The sequence below is a fragment of the Drosophila grimshawi genome, unplaced genomic scaffold (assembly GCF_018153295.1).
Source record: "Drosophila grimshawi isolate 15287-2541.00 unplaced genomic scaffold, ASM1815329v1 contig_1377, whole genome shotgun sequence".
NCBI lineage: Eukaryota > Metazoa > Arthropoda > Insecta > Diptera > Drosophilidae > Drosophila > Drosophila grimshawi.
Window position 1 is genome coordinate 22,020,777 of NW_025062900.1, and position 16,770 is coordinate 22,037,546.

A 16,770-nucleotide genomic window follows, 5' to 3' on the forward strand; every position below is an offset into this window, starting at 1 on the left:
AAAACCTCCTCAGTTGTAGGTGTACCCACATCTGGATTCACCTTTTTTTGTGTTATTAAATTTAACACATACTTGAGTTAGCAAATCAGCTGTTTGGTAAATACAATTATGTCCGCGTTTCAGTGTGAATGACAAATGTGACGCGGTAGGTGAAAATTGTGGACGAAAAACTGGCGAAAAACTAGAGAACCTAGCGAAAAGCGCAAGAACACAAAATGAGCGAGTCTGTGGCAACAGGAGCGGCAGATGCCGTTGCCGTTCAAGGAATGGGCATCAACAAAATACACTTTTCCAAGGAGGTGAAACAGGTCATCGACAAGGTGAGCTCAACATATGCCACGAACCTAAATAAAAGCAGATTACAACTGAATTTATCACATTTTTGTAGGTGCTGAAAACAGATGAACAGGATCCAATGGATGCACCCGATTTCAATACCGTGGACTACATCAATCAGCTGTTTCCCAACGAGCAATCGCTGGCCACCATCGATGAGACCATTCAACGGATGCAGTGCGAAGTCTCCCTCATCGATGATAATATCCGCTCTGTGGTGCGTGGCCAGACGAATACCGGTCAGGACGGACAATTGGCTCTGTGCGAGGCACAAAAGGTCATCAGTTCCCTATTCACGCACATCATCGATGTGAAGACACGAGCCGAGCGCACCGAGGAAATGGTCAAGGAAATCACACGCGACATCAAACAACTGGATTGCGCCAAGCGGAATCTCACCTCGGCGATCACGACACTGAATCATCTGCATATGCTTGTGGGCGGCATTGAGAGCTTGAACGAGCTGATTGAGCGACGCTCCTACGGTGAGATTCTAAATCCATTGCAGGCCATCACCGAGGTAAATCAACATTTTCAGCAGTATTCGGACATTGAGGAAATTAAGGTAGTCAATGGTTAAATCTGGCTAGTTATAAAATCTAAACTTATCACTCAATTCGCACAGAATCTGTCGCAGAGCGTAGATAAAATCCAAGTGACGCTGGCACAACAAATAACTGAGGACTTTAAAGAGGCATTCGCCAACAAGCCGTCAACGCAGCACAGATTGGGACTCAATCAGCTGGCGGATGCATGCAAGGTGATGTCCGTGCTGGATGCGAAGGTGAAGAAGGAGCTGCTCAAGTGGTTTATAGCCCAACAGCTGGAGGAGTATATGCATCTGTTTCACGAGAACCAGGACATCGCCTGGCTGGACAAGATCGATAAACGCTATGCCTGGCTAAAGCGTCATCTGTTGGACTTTGAGGATAAATATGGCGCCGTCTTTCCGCTGGACTGGGAGGTCTCCGAGCGTATTACGGTCGAATTTTGCCGCCAGACACGGCAACAGCTGGCTCAGATAATGGCCAAGCGCACCAACGAGATCGATGTGCGTTTGCTCCTCTTTGCCATCAATAAAACGCAGGCCTTTGAACAGTTGCTCTCCAAGCGTTTCACGGGCATCACGTTGGGCACCACGCCCGCCGAGCAGACACGTGTGCTCACCTTACCGGCCACAACAGAGGCACCGTTGTCAGTGACCATATTCCATGATCAGATTGGTCAGTGTTTCAAGCCACATTTGGACATTTATATACGCAGTATTGATCGCAATCTCGCCGAGCTGCTGGAGAAGTTCATTGAGATGTCCAAGGAGCCGTACAAATTTGCCGAGGCCAAAACCACGGTTTATCCCAGCTCTGGAGACTTGTTTGTCTTCTATAAGAAGTGCATGGTGCAGTGTAATCAGCTGAGCAACGAGCAGCCCATGTATGATCTGGCGCTAGTCTTCAAGAAATATCTACGTGAATACGCATCCAAGGTGCTCGAGGGCAGCACACCCAAACTGGTGCCGAACAGCACCAGCAGTTCCATTGGCAAAAGCGTCTCGCTGCTGACGCGCGACATGCAAAATCTCTCCACGGCTGCCGGGCAGGTCTTCCACAATTTCCTCAAGGAAGGCGACACGCAGCGTTTCGGTCGCGATGATCTTGTGCGCATCTGTTGTGTGCTGACCACCGGTGAATATTGCCTGGAGACCGTGCAGCAGCTGGAGGATAAGCTGAAGGAGAAGGTGACGCCTGCCTATGTGACCAAGATTGATATGAGCGAGGAGAAGGATGTTTTTCATCGGTTAGTCGAAACTTATGTGATTAAGTTTGATCTTTATTAATTATTTGTTATTCCCCCAGCATCATTTCCAACTGCATACAACTGCTCGTGCAGGATTTGGAGGCCGGTTGTGAGGCGTCGCTGCAGGCAATGGCCAAGGTGCAGTGGCAGCAGATCAGCAACGTGGGAGATCAGAGCGCCTTTATCAGCAGCATTTGCAGCAATTTCAAGCAGACGGTGCCCACAATACGCGACACGCTTGCCAGTTCTCGCAAATACTTTACGCAGTTCTGTCATCGCTTTGTGGCCGCATTTATACCCAAGTTCATTAATGTGCTGTACAGGTGTAAGCTGACGCTGTCGGATGGCTCCAACAATGTGCTGGGCTGTGAGCAGCTGCTGTTGGACACACATTCGCTGAAATCGGCACTGCTCGAGCTGCCGTCGGTCGGTTCGAGTGTGAATCGCAAGGCTCCGACTAGCTACACCAAAGTGGTGGTCAAGGATATGACGCGTGCTGAAATGATAATCAAAGTGGTCATGACGCCCGTACAGCCGCCGGCGCATTTTACGCAACAAGTGCTCAAACTGCTGCCGGACATTACAATAGCCGAATATCAGAAAATACTCGATATGAAGGCGGTTAAGCGCGTGGATCAACTTCAACTGATTGATCTCTTCAAGCATACTGCCTCGGCGGCGGCCGTCAGTGGTCTTTTGGATGCACCCAACAGCGAAGAGGACACGCCAAATCCAAGCGAAACACCAGCAACTGGCACAGAGGAGCCAGATGCAACGACTGCTGCTCCTGCATCGGTTGAAATTCCAACAACTAGTGCCTCCAGTTCCACGCCGAAGCGTGCCTTCATCTTTAGCGTGGGCAGTTTTACGGGCAGTGCGGATAAAAATGCCGATGGCAGCTCTCAGACGGGTATTCGCAAGCTGGAGAGCCTGCTCAAGAAACGTTTCCCCTAGTCAAAGCCACTAACTAGTTTATAAAAATCCACTAACATTCCATTAGTTCGCTGTAATTTCATAAGATGTTCCACATTTCGATAATTTGAAGAATATGTGACTTTTAGCAACAATTGGCAACTCGCGTCCATAAAAGTGTGTAAGATTTAGTAATATTTTATTTTTATACATAGAAAGTCAAGGCTATAAATGGCGGCATTAGTATAAATTTCGAATTGACAAAAACAAGTCTTGATTTACTTTTGATCGAAAATTTTCATTAAAAATGTCGATTCTGATATCTAAATATTATAATTACAAGAGATTCTAATTCTCTGTACTTGTACTTAGCAAATTCTAATTTATTTAATGCAGCAATATTTTAAAAATTGTAAGTTATTTTTAACTGCAATTATGAACGACTCTTATTGTTTATGAGTTTAGTTTATTCGTGTTTAATGACAATTCATTGGATTAATGTATGTTGTACCATTAAAAACATTTTTATTGGATGTTGAATTCCACTTCCAAGTTCCCTTTGGTAATAATGCCTTGAATAATTTTGAAAAGAATTGAAAGACATGTTATCGATTTTGTATTTGCTTTTATTGTAGACTTGACTTGTTAGCTTTAAAACATAAACTTATGTGACTATATTGAACGTTGTATTCTCATCGATTCATTGCTCTGTGTTCATTGTTCATGTTCATGGTACTAATGACTACGAAGTTTACTTTTAAAAGATATTTCTATGTTGAGAGCTCTTAAGTACTAGAGATGCGTTTATGCTATATAGTACATGCAAAACTAAGTAACTAGCGAGAGTTTCAATTTCTTGTTATTCTTGTTCATTTTTTTTGTAACGTACGATCTAAATTGAAGATCTTTTGAAAGTTTTGAAAGTCGCCCGAGGAGCGCACAAAAAAATACAAATCTCTATAACAAAAGACTTAAGACACGAACTAAATTATACAACTAAATACTAAAATAACTTTTGTTTCCGTTTTTGTTTTTTGTTTTGTTTTGTTGATGGATTGGATGTTATGTTAAATATGCTTTGGTTTAATTCCAGCACTGCAAAAAACCTAAAGCTATATATATATATATATATATATATATATGTATATGAGCTATATGACTATTACGCAGTAGGCGTGGCAATCGGCATTCAAAGGCCAGTTAGAACCCAATGGCTAACAACGCCCGAAGCCGACGCTTAACTTATAATACAGTCTAGATTTTTCGTAGATATATATCTCTTCACTCAGACACACAAATACACAGTATTTACGAAAGTCGAGTGAACTGTCCTGGGGTGTTCCATCTCTAGACGGCGACAATCTTGCTGGGATCCACTTTGACGCGCAGAAAGACCGTGTCGCTCTTGATGAACGGCCGACTGTGGAGCAGTTCGTGCGTGATGAACCGTGGAAACCCAAAACCGAGTTGATCTGGCTCATTCGATGGCCGCTGAAAGTTCTCCCATGTGGGATCGGGCACAAAGGATTCGGCCACACCACCTTGACCGCTTTGAGCACCCTGTTCGAACAGCGTGAATGTGATCGAGTGCGAAAATGGCCATTTGAGCAGAGCATCGTATTCACCGGGTAGCACTTTAATGTAGACAGAGACATGGGTATTCTCGCCGGGTCCATTGCCATTGAGGAACATGGATGCCTGCAGCTTGTAGCCATACTGTGAGGTGTAGAATGGTGGGGAGACCAGCTCGAGGCCATCTTTGCCGCGTGCCTCATTCATTTTGGCCGACCAGTCGGTGATCTTCCAGAGCAACGTGCCCGTATAGTTGATCGACAGCTTGGACACGGCCGACTTGAGCATCTGGATCTGTTGGCCCTGTCGCGTGCTCAGGGAAACCATCAGCGACAGATGTGCGGCGGCACTGTTCTCCAGATGGGCCTCGAGCAGTTGGCGCGGACCCTTGAAACGGCAGCCGGCATCCTTAAAGCTGCAGGCAACGGCCAGCGATTGGCATTCGTCGCGCAGATGCGCCTCGAGTTCCCCGCGTGCAATCAGACCCGCATCGCAGCGTTGCGGACAGGCGAGCGGAGTGCGGGGACACTGGGCCGCATGCAGCTGCAAAGTGTCCGCGCAGAATTCACGCTGACAGTGGGCGCAGCGACGCAAACGTTTTGCACAGTCCTTCGACTTGTGCAGCGTCATTCGTCCGCGCAGGATTCGTTGGCCACACTTGGCCTCGCAGTACACCGGCTCCTGGCCACAGCTACCGTTGTGCTCCTCCAGGCCAGCGCCCGAGAATTCACTCTGGCAGAACTCGCAGCGGGTGCGGCGCATGGTGCACGTGTACTGCAAGTGGTCGGTCATCATGATGCGCGGTATCTGTGCGCCACACTTGTTGGGGCACTGTGTGGCATCGTGCTTGCATGTGTTCAGATGACCCTTCAGCTTGCGCAGCTCATCCGACCACTTGCAGCCCTGCTTGTGGTGTATGCAAAACACCAGCGAACCCATTATCGCCTGCTTCGGATCCGGACCGGGATAGATCTGCAAGGAATGAAAAAATCCAGTTCAATTAGTAATTGCTTAAAGTTGTGAAATTATATTTAACTTTTACAAATTCGAGCTATAAAATCTTGGGCTATAATAGTTTAACTTCGAAAAATGTTATCGCCCTAAAACGTTAATCGCCCACAAAAGAGTTTCTTGTTTTTAGAAATAATTCCTAAATATAAGGAAAAAAATCTAAAAGTTAGAAAATCTTGAAATAAAATTGTTGTATATTTTATTACTTAGGAATGTTTTCTATCGTTAAGAAATTTATTTCTAAAAAGTAGAAATTCAAACGTTTATTTTTATAAGAAAATTATATAAACAAATAATGTAATTTTCTGAGTCTAGTTAAAATGCTAAAGTTATATTCAACTTTTAGAACGTCGAGTTACAAAATCATAATTAAAACAAGTTTAACTCTGAAGAATGTATCTCTTAGCTGCAATATCTTTAGCCCTTACTTTGTATTTGATTTTGCCAACACGTTGCCAAAAACCCATCGAACTGAACTGTAACACGCACAAATCTTGACTGTTTGAATTGGTCAGCTATCCGCACACTTTTATAGCTGACTGTAAGGACACTAGATTTGATAATGTGTTCTATTTATCCTACTGATAAGCCTTGTTGAAGGATAATTTGGAGATCTTCTTATCTTTTTAGCCCGCAGAAAAACTGTTTACTGTTTATTGTTTTACTGCTTTTCACGAGTTACCTCAGCAATTTGCTACCTGCCTTTTGCTGCCTCACGCAGCTAAGCCGTCAACTCTGTTTACGCATGACTGATCATGTTCTAAGACGCACAAATACCGACACGAACACAAACACACACATACACATACATACATATTTATATGTGTATAAAAGGCATGCACTTCCTGTCTACCATTTTGGGCTCTGGACAGTTTGGACCGCTTGAGTGCATTTTGTGCATGCGCCTTTGGCAAAGCTGCTCCCCAGTTTCTTTATCGTAATTACCAGAAGAAAAGGGGGAGTTGCACTTTGGGGGCGTGCCTAGCATCCATCAAGATTATAATAATGAATTGTGCGAATATGTTTATGACTAGCTATCAATCTAATTAAAATTCAATATATGAAATGCCATTCAAGTATACCAAAGATGATTTGTGGCTACACTAAAACAGTTAAATGAACATTTTTATGTGTGTGTGTGTGTGCTTGTGTGTGTGTCACACATGTGTGCAATTCCCCCACCAAGTGCCGAGCGTCGCGACATTTCCGGTTGACTCTTTTAATTGACCTTATCTGCAGTTTGGCTTTGCGGCGCCCGCGTCGAGACGAGCGTGGCTTGACTTTTTGATAAATGAACATGTCTCGACTTGTCCACGACTACAATTTGAGCGAGCTCCCAGTGAAAATGACATCAAAATGAAAGATATAATAAGCAATTAACACATAAGCCGGTCCCCGGGTCTCCAACTCTCTGGAATATGGGCGTAAAGCATGAAACCCAAAACAGAACAAATGAAGAATAATAATAATAATACATATGTACATACATACAGAGCTGTACATCTATACATAAATATGTATATACATTTCTATGGAATTGCCTTTTGCTGGTAATTTTATTTAACGTGAAAACAAGTTTTAGCTGTTTTTTTTTTATTTTTTTATGATATCTTTAAATGACAAAAGAGCATTAGAGAATAAAATAGAGCTGAACTGTGGCCAGCTAAAATTTTGAACTCTGGCAACGGGCCATGGACCAATTAGCAGTTATGAATTGGGTGAATAAGTTGTATATATGTACATATGTATGTATATATCATAAGTATACTCAAATTCAGGAAGTGAAGACCACATCTTCATATGTACGATAAACAAAATACAAAATGTTTACCAAATGTTTACATTAATTGAAAATGATGTGCAGGCGGGCGCACCGGTTCCTTCCAACTTCATCCAGTCAAAGATCAAAAAGCCGGCTGCCAACTGATGTTTGTCTGTTTGTCAACGTGGATGCTGTTTACAAGGAAATCAAATACGAGTTCCAGGCAGGGAAAATCTAAAGAAGTTGGGGCAAGTGTTCTCTAGAGATCATTGACTCTTTATTAAGACGATTAGTTTAGAGTTTCATGTACTACTTAAATGGCGGACCACACAGCGTAGCAGAAATTATTATATAATATCTATATAATTATCTAGGTTGAGCACCGGAAAAATACAAAAATCTATCTGGCTAAATATATGTCAATTTAACAAATTTATGCTGCCTTGAGAAGCTCGAAAATATAAAATGTTGGGGCGTCTTTAACTACAATCAACTTAACTTAAGTGCTCAACGAAAAACAGTTTTAAAAACAATTTGATACGCATTGTGCAATAAAACAAAACAAAAACACTAAAAAAAGGAGGTCCAAAAGTCATGTTATATAAAATCAGTTGATTTGAAATTCAATTTGTGCGTGCTATGAAAATGAAAGCGCATAGAAATAAACAAAACCCAAAAAAGCTGATATAATTAAAAAAAAGGCAAAAAAAAAACTAAAACAAAATCAATGAACTGTAAAAAACAACAACAGATTGTTGAGGCGAGTTAAGCAGTGAAGTGCATTGAAAAACAAGGCAATATTTATTTTTATAAGGCCTGCTAAATGCACTTACTCTGCCAGCACTTCAATCATAAGATTGAATTTTAAAAATGAGCAGGAAAGCAAAGATATTTTATAATTATAGACAAGCCATTTGTTTCGATTCGATGCACTGCAGAGTAGTTCGAACTGATCTTGGCATGGGTCTAGCATATTTCCACACGTCCTATACATAAAGATATATATTTTTATACATATATGTATGCAGATGTATCCATAAAGTTCAAGGCGCTCATAGAAATTGTTTTGGGGAGATTGCCGCACTGCTGACATGTCTGTTTTATTTTTGTTGGCTTTTTATGGCTTCGTTGGGTGGGGTTGGGGGCAGGAATTTTGGCCCCAATCAGGCAGCAATTAAAACTCATACCAATCTGGAAGTGGCTGATGCCAACGCATTGTTTATGTTTCTGTTTGTGTTGAAAGTTGCATCCAAGCACCCAATACATTTTTCTGTTTTGGTCATGATCTTTTCTCTTTTTTTTTTGTGTAGTGACTTTATTAATAGGAAAACTTTGGGGGTGCAAGTATAACTTCTACAGCTTCTTTCTTTTATTAAGACTCCATATGTTAATAAGCGATCGATTCGTATGTTTTTAAGATTATTACATGTAAAATTACGCTCATAATTTCTATTCCATTCCATAATGCCTAGAAATTGTTGTCTTTCAAAGTACTAAATTTCTAATAACAAAATAAACTTTATTTGGGCTGTCAATAAGCAAGCACGATTTTCAACATGCTAACTAAAATATCATCAATGGTGGCATTCCAGCTACCCAGTGTGGCAACGATTGATGGGGCAACGTTAGCACCTTGCCACCTATTAGAAGTGCACCGCGGGCAACTTCCGTTTGGTCTGTTAACCAAAAATGCATTATTCAAGTTGATTTTAACAAAAGATCGTTTTTTAAATGGGTCGATACAATGGGCAATGGGCCTGCAACACGCACCAAAAATATGAAGAAAAAAAAAACAACTTGGCATGGCTCTCACAATTCTCCAAATTGTTGTTGTTTTCATTAACAATTTTCGTCGTTCATATGACTGCTGTGACCAGTTCGAGTTTTGGAAACTGTGCTAAATGTTTTCATATCAAATTAGAGCGCCTTGGCGCTATTTGCTTACATATAAAACTTCCCACAGTATTTTTTTGCTTATGGTTTTTTTTTGTATTTGTTTTTTGCTTTCGGCTACCTGTCTCGAAACAGCTGTGCAACAGGTTTAAGCTTTGGTTTATGTTTTTTTTTTTTTTTTTTATTGTGGCTACGTTTGTTATGTTTATGATGATGAAATACAACGCCCCAAAAGGGGCGTAGAATGCGCTTGGCTGACCCAATAAAATGTATGCGGCTAAAATGCAACGCTAGCATAAATGGTACAAAAAAATTAACCAGCTGATGCGCAGTTTAATGAATTTCACAAAGAGCTGCAAATGCTTCAACGTAACAATTACACTAATACATACACACACACACACATAAGTGAAGACAGCTGCAAAAAGAAAAACAAAAACATGAGCAAAGCCACCAAACAGGTTTTGAGACTGTAAAGAGAGCGAGCAGCTGTTTTTTCTCTTCTCTTTTTTGTTTTGTCTTTTGCTTTGTGCTCTGCACCTGCACGCACACTAATAGCAGATATATGTGTTGTTGTTGCTGTATTTGCATGCATAGCTAAAATTGCAAAGATCAAATGTTCTAAATATTGTGCACAGTGTTGCCACACTGCTGTTGTCTGCACTAATGTTGCCCAACTGCACACGTATTGCAGCATCTCGACGCCATGTTGCAATTTATTTTGACCTGCTGCAGGTGAACTTTGTGCTGTGTTAATTTCGGCTATTTTTTGGGAGCAGCTGCTGAGGCTGTTTAGTGTTTTGTAATATATGCTGGTAGTCACAGCTTGGCAGCAGCAGCTGCTTGGACAGGAAGCGCGACAGCGCAACTGCTGACGCTTCGTTTGTTGGCCAAGTTAAGCGACGATCGCTGCTTTTGGGTTCGTCGTCTGGTATTTGGCTCGCCAAAACAACAACAACCAACAAATATGTATTTCAGCTTGTTTTTTCGTTCTTGACAAGGTCCAAGAGAAAACAGTTGACTCAGCTCCAGCAGACACACTCACATAGAAATTATGATTAGCAGCTGGGTGTGAAATGCCAGTGTTGCTAAATGCCAAAACGCTAATCAAAGTCAATTTTTTTACAGCAAGTTCCTCGTCGCGAGAGTGTGGGAAAATGCAATTGGAGCAGCGGCAATTTAAATTGTGGGAAAAGCTGGCGGAAATGCTTTTGCTAGCCGGATGCTGGTCAATACCATAAGCTGGACTAATCCAACAGTTATGCGCGGCAGACGCCTGCGCAAACCGGTTAACTGGTTTACCTTTGGCCAAGGATGTTTGGAAAAGCCGCCTGAACAACTTTTCCAAATGCAAAGCTAAATAAAGAAACTCGTTTGCAAAAAAAAAAACAACGACAAATGGCAAAGCGGCGAGATATTTGTGACTTATATAATCGCATTTTTCTAACGGTATTTGCTGGGCAGACGACGCCTTTAAACTTTGGCATTTCTTGCATGCCACGGCTATTTGTAGTTGATGCAACAACAGTAGCGGCGCCAAAGCAACCAGTCACGATTCCAATGCTGAAAACTGTGGCATGTTGTTATTAGTTGTTATTGCTGCTGTGGCACGTTTTGCGCCAGTTGCCCACTGGTCGTGGTCGTGGTCGGCGGGTGTGGCTCGGTGGCCAACATAACATGGCTAACTATGCGAACCAAAACTAAAATGGAATGCACCACTTGCTGTTCACTCTTAAATAAATAAGGAACTTTGCACTTTCTGCAAATTGTTGCACATTCTTTACTAACATGTAGCATATTGGCAATTTGCGAGTTTTTCAATTAACAAATTACCTTATCTTTGTAGAGAGTTGTAAAATAGTTGGTCTTATAAGATAGGAAAGAGTGTGTTACCTTCATAAATATTTATGCTACTATTTATTTATTTATAGCTAGATATTGATTTGGGTTATTTGAGAAAAGGAATGCAACTGCAAATATGAATTATCAGCATACAAAAGTCAACAATAAAATAAATGTATTCACTTATAGTTATATATTTTATCTAGTACAAAAGTCAACGAAATATTATAAATGTATTTATTTATTGATATAAAATATTTTGTTGACTTTTGTATTCACATAAATAGTGCATATTTGCAGTGGCATTTGTTTCTCTCGAATAACCCAAATCAACAGCAGCTATCAATTGCCTAGATAAACAAATGTAATCGTTAACGGTATTTGGATTGTTTATGTCGCATTTGCAATCATTTTTCCCACAGGCAACAGCACTTGAAGATTTCCAATTTAGCGGCGTTGCATGCAACATGTGCGCTGTGTGTTGCACCGTCAATTGTCAGTTTGCCACGTTGTGCACATGTGTGTGTCGTCTACAACAAAGTGAGCGCCCTTTCAGATTCAGATTCCCATTCCCATTTAAATTCCCATACCCTGTTCAAGCATAGCGACATCCTGTTTGCTTTTCAGCGTTTTCTTTTTTCTTTTTCTTTTTCTTGTATCTATTTTGTGGCACATGTGTCTCTCTAGATTTCTATGTATGTGTGTCTGTGTGCGGTGTACAAACTGGCAATTTGATTTTAAGACATTTAGTTCAAGCGCTCAATTTGGCAAATTGCTCTTAACTTGGACATCGACGGGGCATAGTTGGGTGGTCTCGAAATTGACTCGATAGTTGTTTCTATCATATAAATAAACTCGCTTATCTAGCCTAGAAATCCTAGTGTTATCAGTTAATTGCCGTCAAATGTACAGTGGAAGCTCCATTATAATAATTTTCTCAAAAATATTATTATTCAGCTATTTTTAAAAATAAAAAATGTTGAAATTTTAATATAACAAAATAAATACATTTTTTTTTTGTTAAATAATTTACTTTGAAATTTGAATTATGCATTATTTTGTTGTCTGGCGACTACTGTATTTATAATAATTTATCAGTTGTTTGGTTGATATTTGTTCTATTTGCTTTTGTTACTGATTGATTGTTAATGATAAGTGGCTTATCCGCATTTCGTTGGCTTTCGTAATGCCAATTGCAGTTCCCTTTGAAATGGGTCAATGAGCTTTATCGCTGGCATTTTATTTTATTTATTTTTTATTATGTTATTTTTTTTTATCAGCTTACGCCGTTTGCACAGCTGCTGCTTGGGCCAAACAGGAAGTTGAAGTGCGTTCTACTAATAAAACTTACGATCTGTTCCAGTTCCGTTATGGGCATATTGTTAATATTGTTGTTGTTGCCCGGCGATGGCGAATTGTGTGAAGCGGCCGATGAATGCGATGAGGACACCGTCGATGAGGAGGAACGCGATGTGGCACAATTGCTGTGTCCCTTGGTTTTGTTGCGCGGCGGTGTTGGTGGCGGCACCGGATTGGCCAATGTGGAGCAATCTTTCGAATTGCGATTGGGGGACAGACGTGAGGGAAAACTCAACGTTTTGGTCCACTGTGCCAAGCTGCGTACCATTTTGATTGTTGTTGTTGCTGTGCTTAATTTGATTGAAACTAATCCACAGGGTGTTTCAAATTGTTGTTCTTTGAGTGTCAGGTGTGTGTTGTACAACACTGATTGTTTGTTTTAGTTTTTGGCAGTTTTAAGCACTCATCATTTCACAATTTTGCGTTTATATTTCAACTCGCACAACGCACGCGCGACTTTGTTTAATTTTTATATTTCGTTTGTATCAATTTTAAAACCTGGTGAAACGCACAAAATAACGAACCGTTTGCGTCGCTCGCTCGAAAGCAACTGAAATGACGCAGTCGCTGAGCAAGAGACCTACCCGGTCTCACACACACATCCATGCAAACAAGCGACACTCACGCTCATACACATGCGCAAAGCTGAGTTATTGTGCAAATGAGATGGCAATAGATCAGCAGTTGACTGCATTGCATTTTAGAGCGAGAGAAAAGCAACAACAGAAGCAGTAGGCAGCGACAGAAGCAGCAGCAGCAGCAGCAGAGATAGCAGCAGCGCCTGCTGAAGAGTTTCCCCATATGGAGCGAGTTTCAATTCGTCAGTTGTTCAGTTCAAAAATATGTTGATGAAATGATGAAATTGGCACTGAGCCAGCACAGTTGCGGAACTTGTGTGTGTGTGTAAAAGTATTGAGAGCAAATGCAGGCTGCATGGATGGATTGACAAGAAGTACTCAAGAGGCATTCCGCAGAGGTCAAACTCGAAAAGACAAGCATTTAATAGAAATGGTTGTCAAAACTTTTACGAGCACTATGCAACTATACGAAATTTTTAATGACTTGATTTCAAAATAAAGATATGTGGCTAATAAATTAATTATGATTTAAATGTTGTATGCGATTTACAAAATATTATAGTAAAATTTAAATATTTACTAAAAATGTAGTAAATTTTATTTTCCACTAATTAAAAAGTTTTTTTTTTTTAAGAATTGATGCTTTTGATTTTTGAAATAAGTTTGGAGGATACATAAAATAAAATTTCCAACAGTTGGCTGGCAGTAAATTTAGTGTCTATTGCTAATGGACACAATTCAAGTAACGATCTGGGCACAGTTGTAAATTGCAGTTGGCTATCATTTAGGAAAAATCAACCCTAAATTTCCACTCAATTTGGCAGCAGGACACTCTCCAAACGTATACAGTAATTGCCATGTTGAGCCAATAGTCAGCAACGTGGTCTAATGATGGGCAACAAGCCATTTGCGCTGCAATTACGTAAACCGATCCCAAAGGAAGGCAACAAAAGCAGCTGTTTGGCTCTATGAGGAGAAGGGAGGGGCATTTTATGTTTTTGAATAAAAGGTGGATGCGAATTATAACGAAACGCACTTCCGTTGGCCACATACCAAAGACCCACGCGAACATCAATACACACAACACACACAACATACACAACACACACACACACGCAGATAGTAAAAAAGAAAAAGAAAAAAAAAACCGGCAACAACGGCCTTGCCAAGGTTGACTGAACATGTTGAGTTGGCCTGTTGGCCGTTGCCGAAAAAAAGAGTCATTAAACACAAGCGGCAGCAAGAAAAGTTGTTCAGACCACAGCAAAGAGAGCTGCGGAGAGAGAGCGAGAAAGAGAGAGAGAGAGTCAAAGATCTCTTGACTTGGCCAGGCCAAAACAACTCTCTCTCTCTTTCTGTGTGCCTCTCTCTTGTGGTTAATAGCAGAAGATCCGCTTAGAAGCTTAGCGTTGACAGCGATTTCATCTGGTTAGGAAAATGGGCTCAAACCTCAGCAGAAAGTTTCTGTTTTGTGTGACCAGGCGCTTGATGAACAGATTCGCTCCGTTTGCTTTTTTGGCCAGCTGCTAATTTGTTCCCATTTTTGCCGCCAAATTCCAGACCATCTTGCCGGCATATGTCGGCCATGATAGTTGCAGATGCAGCATACCAATCAGTTCAACTGTTATTGTCCTTACGTCCAGGCAGAGGACATTGTGTGGTCGGCTTGCCTTGGGAAATGGCAGCAAATGGAAACTGAAACTCTGGCAGCTGTTTTATTTAATGCGAACAATGCGCTTATTGACAGTTTGCCAAAGGTGTCGTTTGGGTTGACACAAAGGATCAGCAAAAAAGGATCGTGTGATTGTGCAGACTGTGGAAATGTTTCCGGAACTGTAGTTTTATGTTGCCATTGGAAATTCATTCAAAAAGCGTGAGGATTTTTGATGCAATCCTCATTTTTTGAAGGGTTTTCTATTTAAATGTTTTTGTTTTATTTAGAAAGATTTTGTATTATTTATATTTATTGGGGGTATGATAAGGTATAAATGTAATAATCATAATCCTAATAAAGCCTCAATTTGTATTCATCAGGATAGATTTAATTTAATTTTTTAAATATTTGTCTGAGATTCGAAGGCGCATCTTTGTTTCTTAATTCACTTATAAAATACTAAATATACAATACTTTTTTTTACTGTACCTTTTTTTATCATAATTTTGACTAATAAAAGGTTTTTCTTTTCCTTAAAACAAAATATTCTGAAACATATGCTGTGTGAATTTTTACAATGGCTTTGCAGCAACTATTTTAATAAGCATTCAATCTTTGCACAATAATTCATTAGCTATGCCTCAAATCATTAATTATTATAGAAAAAAGGAATGTAAATGGGTTTTACATTGTCTTAGGTAATTTTTTGTTATTGTTTTCCATTTAACGTTTTAACTAATTCACTCCAAGGCCAACAACTGTCCATTAACATTTAGTCTATGACTAAAAAAATGCCTAATTAATAAACTGAAAACATGGTCTATTTTCACTTTTAAGATGTTAAGTACATCCGCTGGCAATAAAACAGTTTCCTCTTCCACTGCTAATCAAAAGCTGATTTGCTTAATTAAGAGTTTAAGATCACAAAAAATAAATATTCCAAAACGATGATGCAATTCTCTTAAATTAAAGTCCCTCCAAAAATGAGAAGGCGTGCGCCTAACCATTAATCTCTTGCATAAATATTTAATATTTAACATATAAACACAACTAGGAGAAAATATCAAATATTTTCGTGCACAGAGCTGATAAGTTGGTTGGTTTTTTGATAAGCAGTTGAGAAGAGTCAGTAAACCCGCAATCAGTTTGTCAGTCCATCAAATGGACCCACATCAGTTGGAGCTGATCGCTGTGGGTTTTCATTTCTGATTACTCGATATTTTCCCAAATGATTTGCATTGGGCGTGTCCAGTTCGAAATGCCCTACCCTTATTTACTTTCCTATTTTTTTTGTTTTTATCTTTGCTACTTTTTTGCTTCTTCTTTTTTTTTATGTGTTTTGGTCTCTTCAAATGAAAATATTCTGCGGCTTATCTAAATTCCCGAAAATTCAGTTGTTGTTTATTGGTGTTGTGTGCGGCATAACAAGCGCTTTTGTTTACAAGCAAACAGTTTGTTCTTCTCGTTGTTGTTGTTGTTTCTTTTTTATTTTACAAATCAACACCTCGGGTATCAATTACCCAGAGCGAGATGCATAACTACATAAGACAGAAAGAGAGAGAGAGAGAGAGAGAGAGAGAGAGGGAGGGAGGGAGAGAGAGAGAGAGAGAGAGAAAAAGAGAGAGAAAAAGAGAGAGGGAGGGAGAGGTATGGACTGAGCAGCGTGAATCATTCTGAAATGTCTGCACTGTTTGCATTTCTCAGATCCGCTGAGACTCGCTTTATCTACACTAATTAAAGTGTGACCGACCAACTGACAGACCGACACAAGTCCGACAGCAGCAGCAGCAGCATTCCTCATCAAATGTAAATCCTCAATGCTATTTATTTATGATCTTTTAGTATTCTACTGATGACAACGGAGCACAGCCTGAGCAAAACTGAGCAAAATGAGCATCAGGAGGAGAGCCGGGGTAACCGCACACGCCGATCCCAATCCTTAGATGTAGCCCTTGATTTGGAAAGGTCTTGTCTGGCATTAGTTGCGGACGGTTAGCATGGCTAAATACTTCAAGACAGCCTGGGGAGGGGGCAAGCAGTTGAGTGCTTGGTTTTCT

General features: G+C 40.5%; 2 protein-coding genes and 1 long non-coding RNA gene across 3 annotated transcripts; 2 read left to right on the forward strand and 1 right to left on the reverse strand.

The window, feature by feature from the left end:
- The first annotated feature begins 116 nt into the window (after positions 1-116).
- On the forward strand, positions 117-4,051 carry LOC6566745 (vacuolar protein sorting-associated protein 53 homolog). Its single transcript, XM_001993162.3, has 4 exons — positions 117-320; positions 389-901; positions 962-2,130; positions 2,190-4,051. Exons 1-4 carry the CDS (start codon positions 216-218, stop codon positions 3,082-3,084), a joined length of 2,682 nt encoding a protein of 893 aa, XP_001993198.1. The 5' UTR covers positions 117-215; the 3' UTR covers positions 3,085-4,051.
- LOC6566746 (TNF receptor-associated factor 4) lies at positions 3,997-13,008 on the reverse strand. The gene is made up of 2 exons (XM_001993163.2): positions 12,474-13,008; positions 3,997-5,586 (listed from the first exon to the last, which is right to left on the reverse strand). The coding sequence occupies exons 1-2, from the start codon at positions 12,747-12,749 to the stop codon at positions 4,390-4,392; spliced, it is 1,473 nt and encodes a 490-aa protein (XP_001993199.1). The 5' UTR covers positions 12,750-13,008; the 3' UTR covers positions 3,997-4,389.
- Positions 10,044-10,697, forward strand: LOC122322430. The gene is made up of 3 exons (XR_006246596.1): positions 10,044-10,199; positions 10,259-10,349; positions 10,409-10,697. It is a non-coding gene; the product is annotated as an uncharacterized LOC122322430 (long non-coding RNA).
- Positions 13,009-16,770: the final 3,762 nt, after the last annotated feature.

Bases quoted from the DNA above. Each gene is read 5' to 3' on its own strand.
- LOC6566745 (XM_001993162.3), top strand. From the start codon at position 216: ATGAGCGAGTCTGTGGCAACAGGAGCGGCAGATGCCGTTGCCGTTCAA. The intron at 902-961 runs GTAGTCAATGGT...CAATTCGCACAG, and splicing joins CGGACATTGAGGAAATTAAG to AATCTGTCGCAGAGCGTAGA. The intron at 2,131-2,189 runs GTTAGTCGAAAC...TTATTCCCCCAG, and splicing joins GAGAAGGATGTTTTTCATCG to CATCATTTCCAACTGCATAC.
- LOC6566746 (XM_001993163.2), bottom strand. From the start codon at position 12,749: ATGGTACGCAGCTTGGCACAGTGGACCAAAACGTTGAGTTTTCCCTCA. The intron at 5,587-12,473 runs GTAAGTTTTATT...CATTCCTTGCAG, and splicing joins TAACGGAACTGGAACAGATC to ATCTATCCCGGTCCGGATCC.